The sequence below is a fragment of the Hemicordylus capensis genome, chromosome 1 (genome assembly GCF_027244095.1).
Source record: "Hemicordylus capensis ecotype Gifberg chromosome 1, rHemCap1.1.pri, whole genome shotgun sequence".
NCBI lineage: Eukaryota > Metazoa > Chordata > Lepidosauria > Squamata > Cordylidae > Hemicordylus > Hemicordylus capensis.
The window spans coordinates 435,746,073-435,762,443 of record NC_069657.1 but is presented as its reverse complement, the minus strand read 5'-3'; the positions used below and the strand labels follow the sequence as shown (position 1 = coordinate 435,762,443).

General features: G+C 42.1%; 1 protein-coding gene across 2 annotated transcripts in view; it reads right to left on the bottom strand.

The window, feature by feature from the left end:
• The window catches only part of ABHD12 (abhydrolase domain containing 12, lysophospholipase), a 72,298-nt gene that overhangs the window by 43,157 nt on the left and 12,770 nt on the right, over nt 1-16,371 (bottom strand). For both annotated transcript variants that reach the window (XM_053243489.1, XM_053243498.1), the window contains exon 2: nt 2,793-2,917. In XM_053243489.1, coding sequence (XP_053099464.1) covers nt 2,793-2,917 — 125 coding nt within the window. The remainder of the gene's footprint in view (nt 1-2,792; nt 2,918-16,371) is intronic.

Here is a 16,371-nt window from a genome sequence, read left to right as displayed (position 1 = left end):
GGGCATTCTCCAGGCTAACATTGCACACACTGAAGTTAAAAGAAAAACTGGAAGTGAATACATCAGGAGAGTTAGAAAAATCCTAAAGTCCAAACTCAATGATGGGAACACCATGCAAGCCATAAACACCTGGGCTATACCTATTATCAGATACACTGCAGGAATAATAGACTGGACCCAGGCAGAGCTAGAGATGCTAGATCGTAAGACCAGGAAAATAATGACCATCAATCATGCTCTGCACTCCCACAGTCATGTAGATAGGCTATACCTCCCTTGCAGCACAGGTGGAAGAGGAACGCTGCAAGTCCATCAAACAGTAGAGGAGGAGAAAAGAAGCCTTGAATATATAAAGGACAGTGAAGAAGATGCATTTAAAATAGTCTATAATGAGAAACTATTAAACACCAATGAAACAAAGCAAGCCTACAAGAAAAAACAAGTAAAGAAGCGAGCAGAAAAATGGAAAAATAAGCCCCTGCATGGTCAATATTTGCACAATATAACCCAAAAATCAGACATCACCAAGACCTGGCAATGGCTTAAGAATGGCAACTTGAAGAAAGAAACAGATGGTTTAATATTGGCTGCACAAGAACAGGCACTAAGAACAAATGCAATAAGAGCAAAAGTCGAAAAGTCAACAACAAACAGCAAGTGCTGCCTTTATAAAGAAGCAGATGAAACCATGGACCACCTAATCAGCTGCTGTAAAAAGATCGCACAGACTGACTACAAACAAAGGCATGACAAGGTAGCAGGGATGATACACTGGAACATCTGCAAAAAATACAAGCTACCTGTAGCCAAAAATTGGTGGGGCCATAAAATTGAAAAAGTTGAAGAAAATGAAGATGTAAAAATATTATGGGACTTCCGACTACAAACAGACAAACATCTGCCACACAATACACCAGATATAACTGTAGTCGAAAAGAAAGAAAAACAAGTCAAAATAATCGACATAGCAATACCAGGGGATAGCAGAATAGAAGAAAAAGAAATAGAAAAAATCACAAAATACAAAGATCTACAAATTGAAATTGAAAGGCTGTGGCAGAAAAAGACCAAAATAATCCCAGTAGTAATTGGTGCCCTAGGTGCAATTACAAAAGACCTTGAAGAGCACCTCAACACCACAGGGGCCACAGAAATCACCATCAGCCAATTACAAAAAGCAACTTTACTGGGAACAGCCTATATTCTGCAATGATGTCTATAATAATAACAGCGACAACACTGATAATAAAATTCAGCCATCCCAGGTCCTTGGGAAGGACTAGATGTCTGGATAAAACAAACCAGTCAATAACACCTGTCTGACTGTGCAAACAAAAATAATAGAAGACACAAGATTCCTAGTACAGAGATTAGACTATGAAACTGGGTTCCACGTGATTCCAAACACATCAACTGACCAAATGGAGGCATACATCTGACTAAATTGAACATGAAGATACTATATAGAGACTGACTGGGGGTATGTGGGGGATACACATGACCAGCAATATGTACATCACACACCAGCGCTCAATCATGTTAATGCAAAAGGAAGTCAAGCTTCAAAGTAGAAGGAAGAGGAGCTAAGGTGTCTGTGAAGAATAGATGTAAAAAGTCATTACTAATGACAATGACAAGGCAGTATAGGTTCAATGAAGACCTTTTCATAAAAACAAGTTAGCAAATGCAAATCCTTCAAAAAATCATAAACATAAAAAATGACTACTTAAGTAGTCCTGTAGGGCAAAGCAAAATCGTGTTACAGAACAGTAAGTAGGCAACTGCAGATCAAAAGGCTCAGAGAATCTACCACAGGATAACTTAAAAAGTTATTGAAAGCTAGTTAGCATAACAGTTTGTGAACTAAAAATCCATATACCTCCTTTAGATTTGTGTTGGGTGGTTTATAAATATAATAAAACTAAACTGCAAGAAAATGTGTATTAATAGCAAGAATCCTAGTGTGTTGTACTTTTTTCAAAATATTAGCAGTTTTAGCATTCAGGTATTCAGAAAGTACAACATGCTAGGATTCCTAATATTAATATATATTTTCTTGCAGTTTAGGGGCAAGAGGACAATCTCTACACATCATCTTGATACAACTCAATAAGGGCATTTGACCATTAAAGCCAGCATGTTGCATCAGAAGAGAGGTAACAGAGTGCCAAGATCTGTATCAATAATATGTGGTCTTGCATTCAAAAACCCTTTAAGCATCATCCTTTCACATTTGAAATCCAAAAGAAGGAAACTAAGGATAAAAAGGGATGAGAGGGGAAACTCTACTGAACAAGAGCAAGTTTTAAAGTATATGGGCAGAGTGTGGGAAAAGGGATAGCCAGCCACAGCTTTGTAGTCATGTTAGAACTATTGTAGCTGCCACACTTTTGTTAATTGCTAACCTGGGCCAGAGAGCACATCTTAGGGCTCAACTACATGAGATCACAGGATTTCCAAGTTACTTTCTTTTTTTTTTTTTAAGTATGGGGCTCATTTTACATCTTATATTATACATATTAAAACACACACTTCCTAGCAACCCATTTATCTTATTCTTTACATACAATTCAAAGATATTTATCCAACCACATATTTAGAGCTTCCAGTAATAATCTTTTTATTAGAAATTCAACAATAAAGCATTTCCAAAACCTTATTGAGCACCACAGCAGAAACTTTACATGCATATCCTCTTCATAAGACACAGATAATGTAATGCTCTTTGTATTCAAAGTTTGTAATTTATATATTTCTACATTATTGATAGACATAGAAAAAGTTATTCTTACCAAAATTTAGGAAGACGAGTTTTGCCTGAATAGCAGGACAAAGTTTTACTAGAAATGGAATGGCTATGTACACTCCCAGCAACCAGATTATTAGCTTCCGCAATCGAAACCACATTCCATGTCTCCTGTAAAAAGAATATGGGAAGAGATGTATAGATCACGCTACGTTTAAATTACTTCTGAACCAAATTCTACTCTAAACTTGGTTAAGAACACAGCAGGCACTATCAACCTCTGAGGCTACTCGTTTGACTGCTCTTATTTTTATTATTCATACACACACACACGTCTAAATTTTAACTTTATCTATAAAATGATCAATGACAGAAAACATGGCTTCCTGTTTGCACAAGCACAAGGACAAATTCAGCCTTGAGAGCATTTATATATTACCATAACTATACATGGCACTTTCCAGATCAACGAAAAGAAAGAAAGCCCCTAACCCAGGAAACTCACAACACACCCTTGTCTCTGCCCACTATCAAAATGTAACAAGGGATTGATGTGAACAAAGTTATTTGCTTTTTCTAAAAAGAAAAAAGTTATATTTCCCTGACCAGCCTATCTGGGGATTTGTCTCAGTACTGTCAATACAAGATTATAGGATACATTTTGAGAGTTTGCCAAGTCTCTAGAAATGAGTATTACCTATGAGCAGGTCAATTTAAGTATGTTTGGTACTTTTAGTGTACCTTTGTTCTGATTTGCTAAAGGTATCCTAAGAATGGCACAACATCCAGCTTGTGGCCCAAGGGCCTCTTCTTACACTCTTAAGCTTTTTGTTTCCTGTAGTTATCATTTGCACCAGGCTGAACTCATAACTGTGTACTTCTTTTAAGGAGAAGATAGTCTGAACATTTCGTGATCTTGATCAATAACTGTGACTGGGTTCGGATCAAGAAGAATGTGCTTTCCCAAGGCGACCCCCGCCCCTGCCCCCCCAAAAGCCTTTGCTTTCAGTTTAAGAATATGCCAGGGTTCTGTATTGCCAGTTTAAATATGTTTTGATATCCTGTCTTGTTCTAATGCCTGTTAATTAAATCTCAGTTCCCAGAGTTCCTACACAATACGGAACTGCAGTTTGCTCTTAAACTAAAAGCAAAACCTTCCACTCTCCCTCCCTCCTTTATGTGTGAGAGAAGAGAGCATGAGTCTGCAACTCCTCAAGGCTGGTTTCTGTAGCAGGAAACCATGGCTGCCCATTGCATCTGAACCTGGCCACCTGGGGTAACAAGTTCCAAGTTTTATTAACATTGGGGTTCCCCAATGTGGTGACCACAGGTAACAGAGCACTCACAGAAGTGTTCACTGTCATTTGCCCACTCTCCCCAGCAGTATTCCCTCTTTTTTCATCTGTGTGTGGAATTCTTTATGTTCTGGCCAGAAGAATCAAGGCAGTGTGTGCGCATGTGCATTCAGAATGGGGCCTTCCCAATTCAATCTGAGCAGGATCTAAAATCAACTGAGCAGACATAAAAAAACTTGTGCATGCAGATGCCTTAGAGGAACACTACTTCCCAGTTGCTATAATATTCCTTCTCCTGCTCACTCCTTGTTTCTCTAGTGCCTGAGGGAGTTTCCTTTGTGGGCATTGCCTCAGCTGACCCCTGCCAGCCCACTAGTCTCCAAGTCCCAGTCCGAGGCAGATCCAGAAGTTAAGAATATGCAAATACATGCATGCTTTATCTTCCAGATTGCGATTTCTATAGTTGTTGCACAGACTGAGGCTTGTTTGCACACCAAACAGCTATACTGCCTAGAACAAGGAAGCAAGAGAGATGGCAGAAGCAGGGCAAGTGTGCATATCTGCACATTGCTGGGTATCTGTAGGCTTGTCAGGCAGGTAGCCATTAAAGCTGCCATGAGGCTGAATGTCTCCCATCCCTGCTGGGTATTCAGAAGTTGCTCACTTAAAAATATAAATGGAGAGAGTGTGAGTGCAAGTAGTAGGGGCGTAGCAAGGTTGGAGGGGGCCCAGAGACAAGATTTTAAAATGGGCCCCTCGCTGACACACACACACAAACACACTTCATAATATATAGTGCACTCACATCCCCATTAGGAATATGGTGAATATCTAGTTCACACTGAATCTAGTTTTTTTACTCTCTGCTCCTGCCGATCTCCAAGAGACTCAACATAATTCATAGGGGGTGCAACATGGGCAGGTGGGGAGTCATGTGATGTGCCTCTGGGGGGGAGGCCTTGAGGCAGTGGGGCCCCAAGATGACTACCTCCCCTTGCCTAATGGTAGTTACGCTCCTGGCAAGTAGCAACTCAGGTTGGGGTGGCAGCACTCAGTACCTGGTAAGCAAGGAAAGAAAGAAGGGACATTTTTGCTCCCCTACCCCATCCCATCCAGCTCTTGGAGTCCATCCGCTCTGCTGAGAATCTCTCCCCCTCCCCAATCTCAGTTCTTTCCCTAGATTCAAACGTGTTTGCAAGTCTTCAGGTTTGACAGCTGCATTTTTGTTTTTTGGCACTGCATTTCAATGCAGGCATCAGCAAGAGATACTAAGCTTATAATTTCTTTTCTCAACAACTAACATAACCAGGTGTTTTCGTTCACCCAAACCAGATCTTCTGGAAAGAGGTGTATGTAGTTTCTACTGAGCAGTGTTTAGGCTGCTTACATTTACCTGAGTGTAAGCATCACTTAACCTAGTTGGACTTCATCTTCTGCTTTGGAACATTTTAAGTAAATACGGGTGACAGTGCCTTTCAGCATGACAGGTTATATGCTCTTACAGGATGACTGATTTAAGAATTATTATAATTAACCAGAAACAATTTATTGCACATGGAGTCCTAGGGAAGCCCACAGATGGGGCATAAAAGCAGCAGTCCATCTCACCACTTTTCTCCTCAGCAACTGATTCCCAGAGGTATACTGGCTCTGAACATGGAGGTACCACATAGCCATGCTGACTAGTAGCCAGCAATAGACCTCATCTCATTCATGAATGTGTAAAACTCTTTTAAAGCCAGCTGTGTTGGTGAGTTTTTCCTTTTTAGATGAACCTTTAGACAAGGTAGTTTTTACAATCTTTATTAAGAAAGTTTACCTTCTACTTGCCGGAGTCTGAAAGAGTGCTTACAATTACAACTGGTATCCAGATACCTACAATATTGGAATATGGAAGTTCTACATAGCCAAAGTAATCATACAAATTTTGTGACTTGCCCTGCCCCCACAGCAGTCTTTTTATGGGCTCCACCCTACGGAGCCCACTCTGCGACTCAGAATTCCAGAAGTGCCCTCGAACCCCACAAGGTTAACACAATTACTTTCTCATAAATAGCTAAATAAGCCCTCTTGTGACCATTGCTGAAAGCAGTATTAAGTGTAGCAATGCCAAAGCAGCCCTAGTTAGCTTGATTTGAATGGAGAAGGCTGCATGTGGAGCAGCAGGGAAATGCTTGACTAACAAGCAGAAGGTTGCCAGTTAGAATCCCTGCTGGTATGTTTCCCAGACACCTATATCGGGCAGCAGCAATATAGGAAGATGCTGAAAGGCATCATCGGACACTGCATGGGAGGAAGGAATGGTAAACCCCTACCAAAGAAAACCATAGGGCTCTGTGGGCTCCAGGAGTCAAAATTGACTTGATGGCACACTTTATCTTATTAGCCGTTCATAGCTTTTTTTAAAAAAAGCTAAGTAACAAAACAAAATGCTTAGTTTTGTGTTTCTTTGCCCACTATCCTTGGAAGTGGTATTAAACGAAATTGAAAATGCTGACCACCTGCCCCAACAAATTCATTTCCCTGAAAAGTTACACAGAAAGCTTAGAATTAGACCTCTGCACACTTCAAGAGGAGGACAAGGCTCCCTGGCAGTAGTTCTCCAGTTCATTTGCTACTGCGTTTTCCTTTGCGGTATAATAGCCCTCTTCTCAGTTTCACACATTTTATTTGGCATTAGCTCCTCAAATGCTGGTTCAGCACTTTTCATTTCAGTCACAGCACTTTAATGTTCTTCTGTTTCTAACACTGCTGCAAACAGCAGAAGAGTTGATTTAGCAGAAATCCTGAATGACATGGAAAAGAGAACATGCATTTATGGCATACATCTAATGAGGCAATAAGTGCAGGTTTGGCCATTATGGCAGGATCGTGTGATATTTTAGAGAGCAAAGAACAGCAGCTCTGGAATCAATTATTTTTTTCCATTTTTGACAATTGCTTCACTTTGGATAAAACTGTTGCAAATTGGATAATTATTTTGAAATAGAAACTGCTATTCAGTGGACATGGCATTTGTAGGGTATTTCCAAGTGGAAAGAAGTGGTACGTTACTATTAATTGCTAGTACTCCTGCAGCTGAAGCATTGGAGCATCAGAGAGCTCTATAACAGAACAATAAGAATGCACAATTGTTCTCTCTCACTTCTGCTCACTGAGTCTTTTGACCACGACGCATATCAAATTCCAGTCTTAAGATGACTGGATCAGATGATGTAACTTTACTTGAAGCTATGTTTTTATTTCAAGTGTCTTTGCAGCCCTGGTCCTGTGGTGGAAGTGTGCAACTAGTTTATTTATTATTTCTTGTTTACACAGTCAGACAGGTGTTATTGACTGGTTTGTTTTATCCAGACATCGAGTCCTTCCCAAGGACCTGGGATGCCAGAATTTTATCATCAATACTGTTGGTTATTATAGATATCGTCGCAAAATATAGGCTGTTATTATTATTATTATTTTACATTTATATCCCGTTCTTCCTCCAAGGAGCCCAGAGCGGTGTACTACATACTTGAGTTTCTCTTTCACAACAACCCTGTGAAGTAGGTCAGGCGGAGAGAGAAGTGACTGGCCCAGAGTCACCCAGATAGTTTCAAGGCTGAATGGGGATTTGAACTTGGGTCTCCCCGGTCCTAGTCCAGCACTCTAACCTCTACACCACGCTGGCTCTCTTTTTACAGCTTCAACAACAGAAGCCACACTACTTGAAGAAAAACATTCAGCTGTAAAGTATGGACAAAACAATGGACAGATTCCCAAGTAACATAGCTCAGTGTGTTGGCAAGCACAATGTCGCTTGCATGATTGTGTAAGCATGTCAAAATTTCATCAGCAGATTTGGCCACCTTGCTGCTTACTCCTACTTCTAAATCATATATGAATAAATTAAAATGCACCGGTCCGGGTACAGATCCCTGGGGGACCCCACTTCTTACTTACTTCCATTATGAAAACTCTCCATTTATCCCTACCCTCTGTTTCCTGTCCTTCACCTATCCACACGTGTACTTGTCCCCTTATCCCATGACTGCCAAGTTTTCTCAGGAGTCTTTGATGAGGAACTTTGTTGAAAGCTTTTTGGAAGTCCAGGTATATTATGTCAACCTTGATCCACACACTTGTTGACACTCTCAAAGAACTCCAGAAGGTTTGTGAGGCAAGATTTCCCTTTGCAGAAGCTATGCTGGTTCTCTCCCAGAAGGGCCTGTTCTTCTGTGTGCTTTACAATTTTATCTTTGAGGATGCCTTCCATCAATTTGCCTGGAATGCACATTAAGCTAACTGGCCTGTAATTTCCCAGATTGCCCTTGGATCCCTTTTTGAAAATCGGTGTTATATTTGCTACTTTCCAGTCTTCCGGTACAGAGCCTGATTGAAGGGATAAGTTATATATTTTAGCAAGGAGGTCGGCAATTTCACATTTGCGTTCTTTGAGGACTCTTGGATGGGTGCCATCTGGCCCTGGCAATTTGCTAGTTTTCATTTTTTCCAGACAGTTTAGATCATTTTCTATCTGACTCAGTTCTTTAGCCTCCATCCCCGAAAAGCCTGGTTCAGGAACAGGTATAGGTTCAGTATCCTCTGCCATGAATTCGGACACAAAGAATTCATTTAGCTTCTCTGCAACTTCTATATCCTCAATAATCCCTTTCACTCCCTCATTGTCTAATGTCCAATCACCTCCCTGGCAGGTTTCCTGCTTCTGATGTATTTAAATAAATTTTTGTTATCCCCCTTGATGCTTTTAGCTAAATGTTCCTCAAACTCGCTTTTTGCCTCCCTTATTGTCACCTTGCATTTCTTTTGCCAGAGTTTGTGTTCCTTTCTGTTCTCTTCATTTGGACAGGCCTTCCAAGTTCAGAAGGAAACCTTCTTCCCTTTTATTACTTCCTTGACTTTACCTGTTAGCCATGCTGGCATCTTCCTGCACTTAGTGGTACCTTTCCTCCTTTTGGGTATACAGTCTAACTGGGCTTCTAGTAATGTGGTTCTAATTAAACTCCATGCACTCTGGTGCAAAGTGACTCTCCCAATTTTCCCTTTCAGCTTTCTTTTCACCATACTCCTCATTTTGGAGAAGTTTCCTCTTCTGAAATTCAAAGTGTCTGTTAGACTTCCTTGCCAATTCTCTCCCTGCATGTATGCTGAATTATATCACACAATGGTCACTGTTCCCTCAAGGGTCGATGACACTGACATCATGCACCAGTTCCTGGGTGCCACTTAGGATTAAGTCCAAGGTCACCTTCTCTCTGGTTGGTTCCAAGACCAACTGTTCTAGGGCACAGTCATTCAGCATATCTAGCAATTTGACCTCTTTGTCATCATCCAACTGTGAATTTACCCAATCTATATGTGGGTAATTGAATTCACCCATTATTACTGCCCTGCCTCTCCTAGACGCCTCCCTGACTGTCTCCTGCAACTCCCAGTCAGTGTCAGCGTTTTGATCTGGAGGGTGATAGTGAACCGAGTATCCTGGGAGTTGCCACCACCCAAAAATCTGCAAATCCGACAGAACATAAAAAGGTTAGAGACATCTGCGAGTGAGTCACATGATCTCCATACACTGAAAAAGAACCCTTCATGGTAAAAAAACCAATGTCTCCCCCCACCCACACATGGTAGGTCATCCATCAGAATAGGATGTGCCCAAGCAGTGACCAATGGGGCAGGTGAGCATGCAACTAAAGGACTTGTTGAAGGACAGTGTGACTGAAGTCCACCTGATCTTGTAGTGTTTGATGAAAGGGGTGATAGAGGACCAGGTTGCCGCTCAACGTATTTCAAGTAGCAGAGTGCAAGCAAAGAAGGCCGCCAAGGCTCTGTGAATAGAATGAGTAGCAATGCCACCGGACATGGGGAGTGCTAGGGACTCCTAGGCCAATGTAATGCAAGCCCAGATCCACCTGGACAGTGCGACTTTGGAGACCTTGGTGCCTAGGGATGAAGGATGAAAATAAACAGAAGAATGGAACGGCAGAAGTCCTTGATATGCCTAATGTAGATGCAAAAGGCCCTACAGACATCCAGGGTATGCTAGGTCCTCTCCTTGGGGTAAGAAGGGGAGGAGCAAAAGGATGGCAAGATGATTATTATTATTTTGATTTCTACACCACCCTTCCAAAAATAGCTCAGGGCGGTTTACAAAGAGAAACAATAAATAAATAAGATGGCTCCCTGTCCCCAAAGGGCTCACATTCTAAAACAAAACATAAGATAGACACCAGCAATAGTCACTGGAAGTACTGTGCTGGGGGTGGATAGGGCCAGTTACTCTCCCCCTGCTAAATAAAGAGAATCACCACGGTAAAAGGTGCCTCTTTGCCCAGTTAGCAGGGGTTTGATATCCAGAGAATGGTGGAAGGTCGAGCTTATTTGGGGCAAAAAGTAAGGGTGAAGCCTGAGTACCACCAAGTCAGGTTGGAAGAGGCAGACTCTGCGGGCCAAAGTTAGTCAGGATGGTGTTCTGGACTGCAGGGTACTAGCCCTTTTTAGCTAAGGCTGAGTGTTTAACCTCAAGGCGCAAAACCGCCCTGAGCCATTTTGGAAGGGCGGTATACAAATCAAATCAATAAAATAAATAAATAAGGCGCAGAGTTGGAGCCAGCCTGGGTCTGGGTGTAGGATGGGAACCTGCGACACCAGCTGGAGAGGGAGATGTCAGGGAGGCGAAATTGAGAGTGCGATAAGGTCTCAAAACCAAGGCCTCTGGGGCCAGTGAGGGGCAATCAGGATGAGTTCTGCCCATTCTACCTGCATCTTTTGAATAACTTTCCCAATGACAGCTGTCAGTGGGAAGGCATAGAGGAGTCCCAGAGGCTTGTAGGGCATCTGTTGCTTCTGCTAGAGGCGAGTGGAACCTGGCAAAAAACCTCAGGAGTAGGTGATTGTGAGGAGAGGCAAAGAGGTCTATTATGGGCTAGATGAATAAATGAGCACCTTTGGATGAAGAGTCCGCTCTGCTGGGTTGACAGACTGTCAGCTGAGCCAGTCAGGTTGACAGTTGGAAACACCGCTGAGATGTTCCGTGGTGATAGATGCTAGGTGGCGTTCCACCCAGAGAAAGAGGCAGTAGGATTCCAGCATCAGAGAGGGTGAACAAGTGCCTCCCTAGCTATTGATGTGGGATTTTACAGCAACGTGTTCCAGCCAGTTGAGGTTTGTTTGTTTATTTGATTTATATACTACCCTTCCCAAAATGGTTCAGGGTGGTTTACATCAAAATAAAATCAATCAATATCAATTAACAATTAACAATTAAAATCAAAACTAAATCAATTAAACTGTTAAAACCATTTACATTAAAATCATTTTAGGGTTGTCAGCACTGATTGAAGCTATTGCTGGAGAGCTTTCCCTGCAGGGCTTTTCCCTAATATTTTGCATAAAGTCAAGCTATTCAAACCTCTGGGGTTGCTTTCAAGAGTCACCTGGAGATAGGTGCCTATTCCTAAAGCTTGCAGGCCAACTCTGTACGGTAGGCAAACCTATATATGTTGTGTTGGATGAGGCTGCAATTCCACTTACTAGTTGGAATACTGGGCATACTGGTTGTTGGAGTGTGCCCACATCCTGTTAGACTGGCATTAGTGGCAATGATGATCTGAACTGGATTGGAAAGTGGAGTGCCCTTGAGCAAGGCCGGGCAGAGGCACCAGCAGAACAAACAACTGAGATGCTGAGGGAGCGAAACTTCCCTATGAGTGCAAGACATGATGAGATCCTGGAATGGCAGCAGATGCCACTGGAGGGAGCGAGTGCGCCACCTGGCCTATGGGATGCATTATATGCAGGCAATCATGGAGTCCAGTATTTGGGAGAGGAGCATCACATCTGCTGAGGGCTGTTTTAGAATTTAGGACTGGAACTGGGGGTTTGGAACTTTCTGGGCACTGAAAACAAGGCTTGTTTCCAATTTAAATCTAGTCCTGTCTATGGAGCATGTTGGGTCCACAACCCATTCCGATAGAGGACCCCCTATACTGTAAAAAAAATTGACTTCAGCCCCCACACACTAAGTCAAGGTTTTGAGTTGTGCACTCCTGAGACAAACCAACCATTGTCTGTTCTCCTAAAGTACTAAAAGAATTGTCTCAAGCAAGCCCTCATTCTGCCCTATTCTGACCTTGGTGTACTACCACCAGAAACCAGATAGAAGAGAAAGCAAACAGGCACTGGGTTTAGCTTTTGCAAGTATCCCAAGGATAAAATACAGGGTGTTCTGGCATCATTTAACACACAACTGAATTCAGACTTGAATCTAGAAAAGTGCAAGATGATTAGTAAAGTTAAAGCAAACAGAATATTTCCAGATCAAGTATCCTTTGCTGAACCATCAAGAGCTATCAACTCTGTTTTTAATCTTCAGCCAAATAGTGGAGACAAACTGATTGAGAGAACAAAAGTTAAATAACCCTCCATATCATATCCTTAATGAAGTCCTATAATGTTTCATGGCCCCTACCCCCTTTTTCGTAAACTACAGTATATACTCTTCTAATGTTGGGGTCATTTTTATCCAGCTGCATAGGATGAGAGACTAATTAACATGCACCTGTGATTTTTTTTGTACAAATAAAAATGACACCTTTTGTTCAGGTGCGGATAAATGGTCAAAAGTTACAATTCTTGTATTTGCAACAACACTAAGTAGAATTTCCTTGTGCTGCATCTTAACACTGCCTTTCTTCAGAGGAAGAAATCCCTAGGATACAATCCACAATTAGTGTCTCCTTTGAGACAAATGAAACTTATCTGGGCTGGCTCAGCTACCTCTCACATACAAATACTAATCATTAATGTGACACTTACACCACCTTTCCAGGGTGGCACCTGTTGAAAATGTAACCAGGGCAGATGTTTGTTATCTATGGACAGTTAATAATGAGAACCACTGGTTTGTGTTTTTGTTTTGTTACTAGGCATCTAGATTTGAAGAGTGTGACTGAAGTTTCTCTTGTAAAGCTATTTAGGTTTATACATTTGTGATGTTATGTTTTAACCTATTCTCCCTCGGGTAGAAGCAAATGCAACAAAACACAGTTCCTTCTCTAGTTGTGTAACACAGGATGGAAAAATCTTACATCATAACACCACACAGCCAACTTTAATTATAAACAAAGCTCTGCAACCAGCTTATTTTAAGTTTGCCTGAGCGAAATAAGTAGATACCAAGAATCAGACAGTGTTGCTTACTGCAAGTTAGCAAAATCAGAAACAGCTGTAGAAGCATTTTAAATAGTTGCTGGAATATATCATAGATGAAAGAGTCAACAGGAAAGCACTGTATTCATTGTCATATGACTACCAGCCGAACTTTGTTACACAAGTAGTTCACAGATAAGACTTGTGCTTCTGTTAAGTCTTTGGAGTAATTTCTGCTTTTGAGGAGTGTAAAACCAGCCTGGAATGTGTTTCTCTGCATGAGCTGCTTCTGCAGCTCAGGATAAAGACATTTCATTTTAACACAATGGGTTGTATCCAGACTTCCATATGCAGCACAGGCAGAGGCACCTTCCCCAATACTGGGGCTTCTACAGACATGACAGCTTTCTTGGGGGTTCAGGGGGCTGCAGAGCTACTGAGCTACTTACTTAATGTCTCTCTCCTGCCCTAAGTATAGAACAGTGGACCACTCAGCCATCCCAACTAGTACTATCTGGATACAAACCTAAAGAAATATGGGCAAGTGGATATTCAACAATCAGAAAAGTTTTTCCATTGCAATTCAATCTTATAAATGTGGATTTAGACCCCACAATTACCGCAGTATCTGAATTGGAGGTGTCCAGCGACTCCTCTTATGTGGTTAGGCTGGATCAGTTTCCGTTTGTGACTCGTGAGGATGTGGACAAGCTGCTTGGAGCAATGTGGCCTACCACCTGTTCTTTTGACCCTTCCCCAATGTGGCTAATACTATCTGGCAGGGAGGTTGTTGTGGAAGGCCTGGTAGAGATCATAAATGCTTCTCTGAGAGAGAGCAAGATGCCATCTTGCCTTAAGGAGGCAATTATTAGACCACCTCTGAAGAAGCCTGCCCTGGATCCCTCAGAGTTGAGCAACTATAAATCTGTCTCCAACCTTCCGTGGCTGGTCAAGGTAATTGAGAGGGTAGTGGCCTCCCAACTCCAGGCAGTCTTGGATGAAATTGATTATCTAGACCCATTTCAGACTGGCTTTCAGGTGGGCGATGGGGTGGAGACTGCCTTGGCCGGCCTGATGGATGATCTCCAATTGGGAATTGACAGAGAAAGTGTGACTCTGTTGGTCCTTTTGGACCTCTCGGCGGCTTTCAATACTATCGACCATAGTATCCTTCAGGAGCGTCTGAGGGGGTTGTGGGTGGGAGGCACTGCTTTGCAGTGGTTCTACTCTTACATCTCGAGCAGATTCCAGCATGTATCTCTCAGGGACTATTCTTCAAAAACTGAACTTCGGTATGGTGTCCCTCAGGGTTCCATATTGTCTCCGATGTTGTTTAACACCTACATGAAACCGCTGGGAGAGATCATCAGGAGATTTGGTGCAGGGTGATATCAGTATGCTGATGACACCCAAATCTATTTCTCCATGTCAATATCATCGGGAGAAGGCATAACCTACCTAAATGCCTGCCTGGATGCAGTGATGGGCTGGATGAGAGGTAACAAACTGAGACTGAATCCAGATAAGACAGAGGTACTTATTGTGTGAGGTCGGAACTCAGGAGAGGATTTTGATCTGCCTGTTCTGGATGGGGTCACACCTCCCCAGAAGGAACAGGTATGCAGTCTGGAGGTGTTTCTGGACACAAAACTCTCCCTGGTGTCCCAGGTAGAGACAGTGGCCAGAAGTGCCTTTTATCAGCTTTGGCTGTTACGCCAGCTGCGTCCATTTCTTGAGATAAATGAGCTCAGAACAGTAGTACATCTGCTGGTCACCTCCAGACTTGACCACTGCAATGTGCTCTATGTGGGGCTGCCTTTGTATGTAGTCCGGAAACTGCAGTTAGTACAGAATGCAGTGGCCAGATTGGTCTCTGGGTCATCTCGGAGAGACCATATCATTCCTATCTTAAAAGATCTACACTGGTTGCCGATAAGTTTCTGGGCAAAGTACAAGGTTTTGGTTATAACCCATAAAGCCCTAAACAGCTTGGGCCCTGGGTATTTAAGAGAACGTCTTCTTTGCTATGAACCACACCGCCCATTGAGATCATCTGGAGAGGTCCGTCTGCAGTTGCCACCAGTTTGTCTGGTGGCTACTTAGGGACGGGCCTTCTCCATTGCTGCCCCGAGGCTTTGGAACACACTTCCTACTGAAATAAAAGCCTCCCCATCTCTTACAACTTTTTAAAGGCAGTCAAGACACATTTGTTCACCCAGGCTTTTAATTAGATATTTTTAAAATTGTGTTTTAATAGTTTTAACTTATTAAATTTTAATTGTTGAAATGTGTCTATCTTTTTATTGGTTGTTTTTATTGTTTTGTAAACCGCCCAGAGAACTTGTGTTTTGGGCAGTATAAAAAAATGTTAAATAAGTAAACAAGTAAATGCCTATTTTAACATTAGCATTACCCAGTAAAAATATCCCTGCTAACTTGGCAAAGAGGCACCTTTTAAAGTGGTGGTTCTCTTTATTTAACTGGCCCTATCCACCCCCAGCACAGTTTCTCAGCATAACCTACTTCACAGGGTTCTTGTGAGGAGAAACCTAAGTATGTAGTACACCGCTCTGGGCTCCTTGGAGGAAGAGCGGATATAAAATGTAAATTATAATAAAATAATAATAATAATAGGTCCTTGGGAAGGACTCGATGTCTGGATAAAACAAACCAGTCAATAATACCTGTCTGACTGTGTAAACAAGAATTAATAATAATAGTAGTAGTAGTAGTAGTATCTCCAGTGACTGTTGCTGGTGTCTATCTTATGTTTCTTTTTAGATTGTGAGCCCTTTGGGGACAGGGATCCATCTTATTTATTTATTATTTCTCTGTGTAAACCACCCTGAGCCATTTTTGGAAGGGTGGTATAGAACAGGGATTCTCAACATTGAGTCCTCAGATGTTATTGGACTTCAACTCCCATAATCCCCAACCAAAGGCCACTGGGGCTGGGGATTATGGGAGTTGAAGTCCAATAACATCTGGGGACCCAACGTTGAGAATCGCTGGTATAGAAATCGAATACATAAATACATAAAAATGTAGTACGCAGTGTTCCCTCTAACAGGGATTCCCAGATGTTGTCGACTACAACTCCCAGGATACCCAGCTGCAATGGCTTTTGCTTGGGGATTCTAAGAGTTGTAGTCAACAATTTCTGCCTGTAAGAGGGAACAC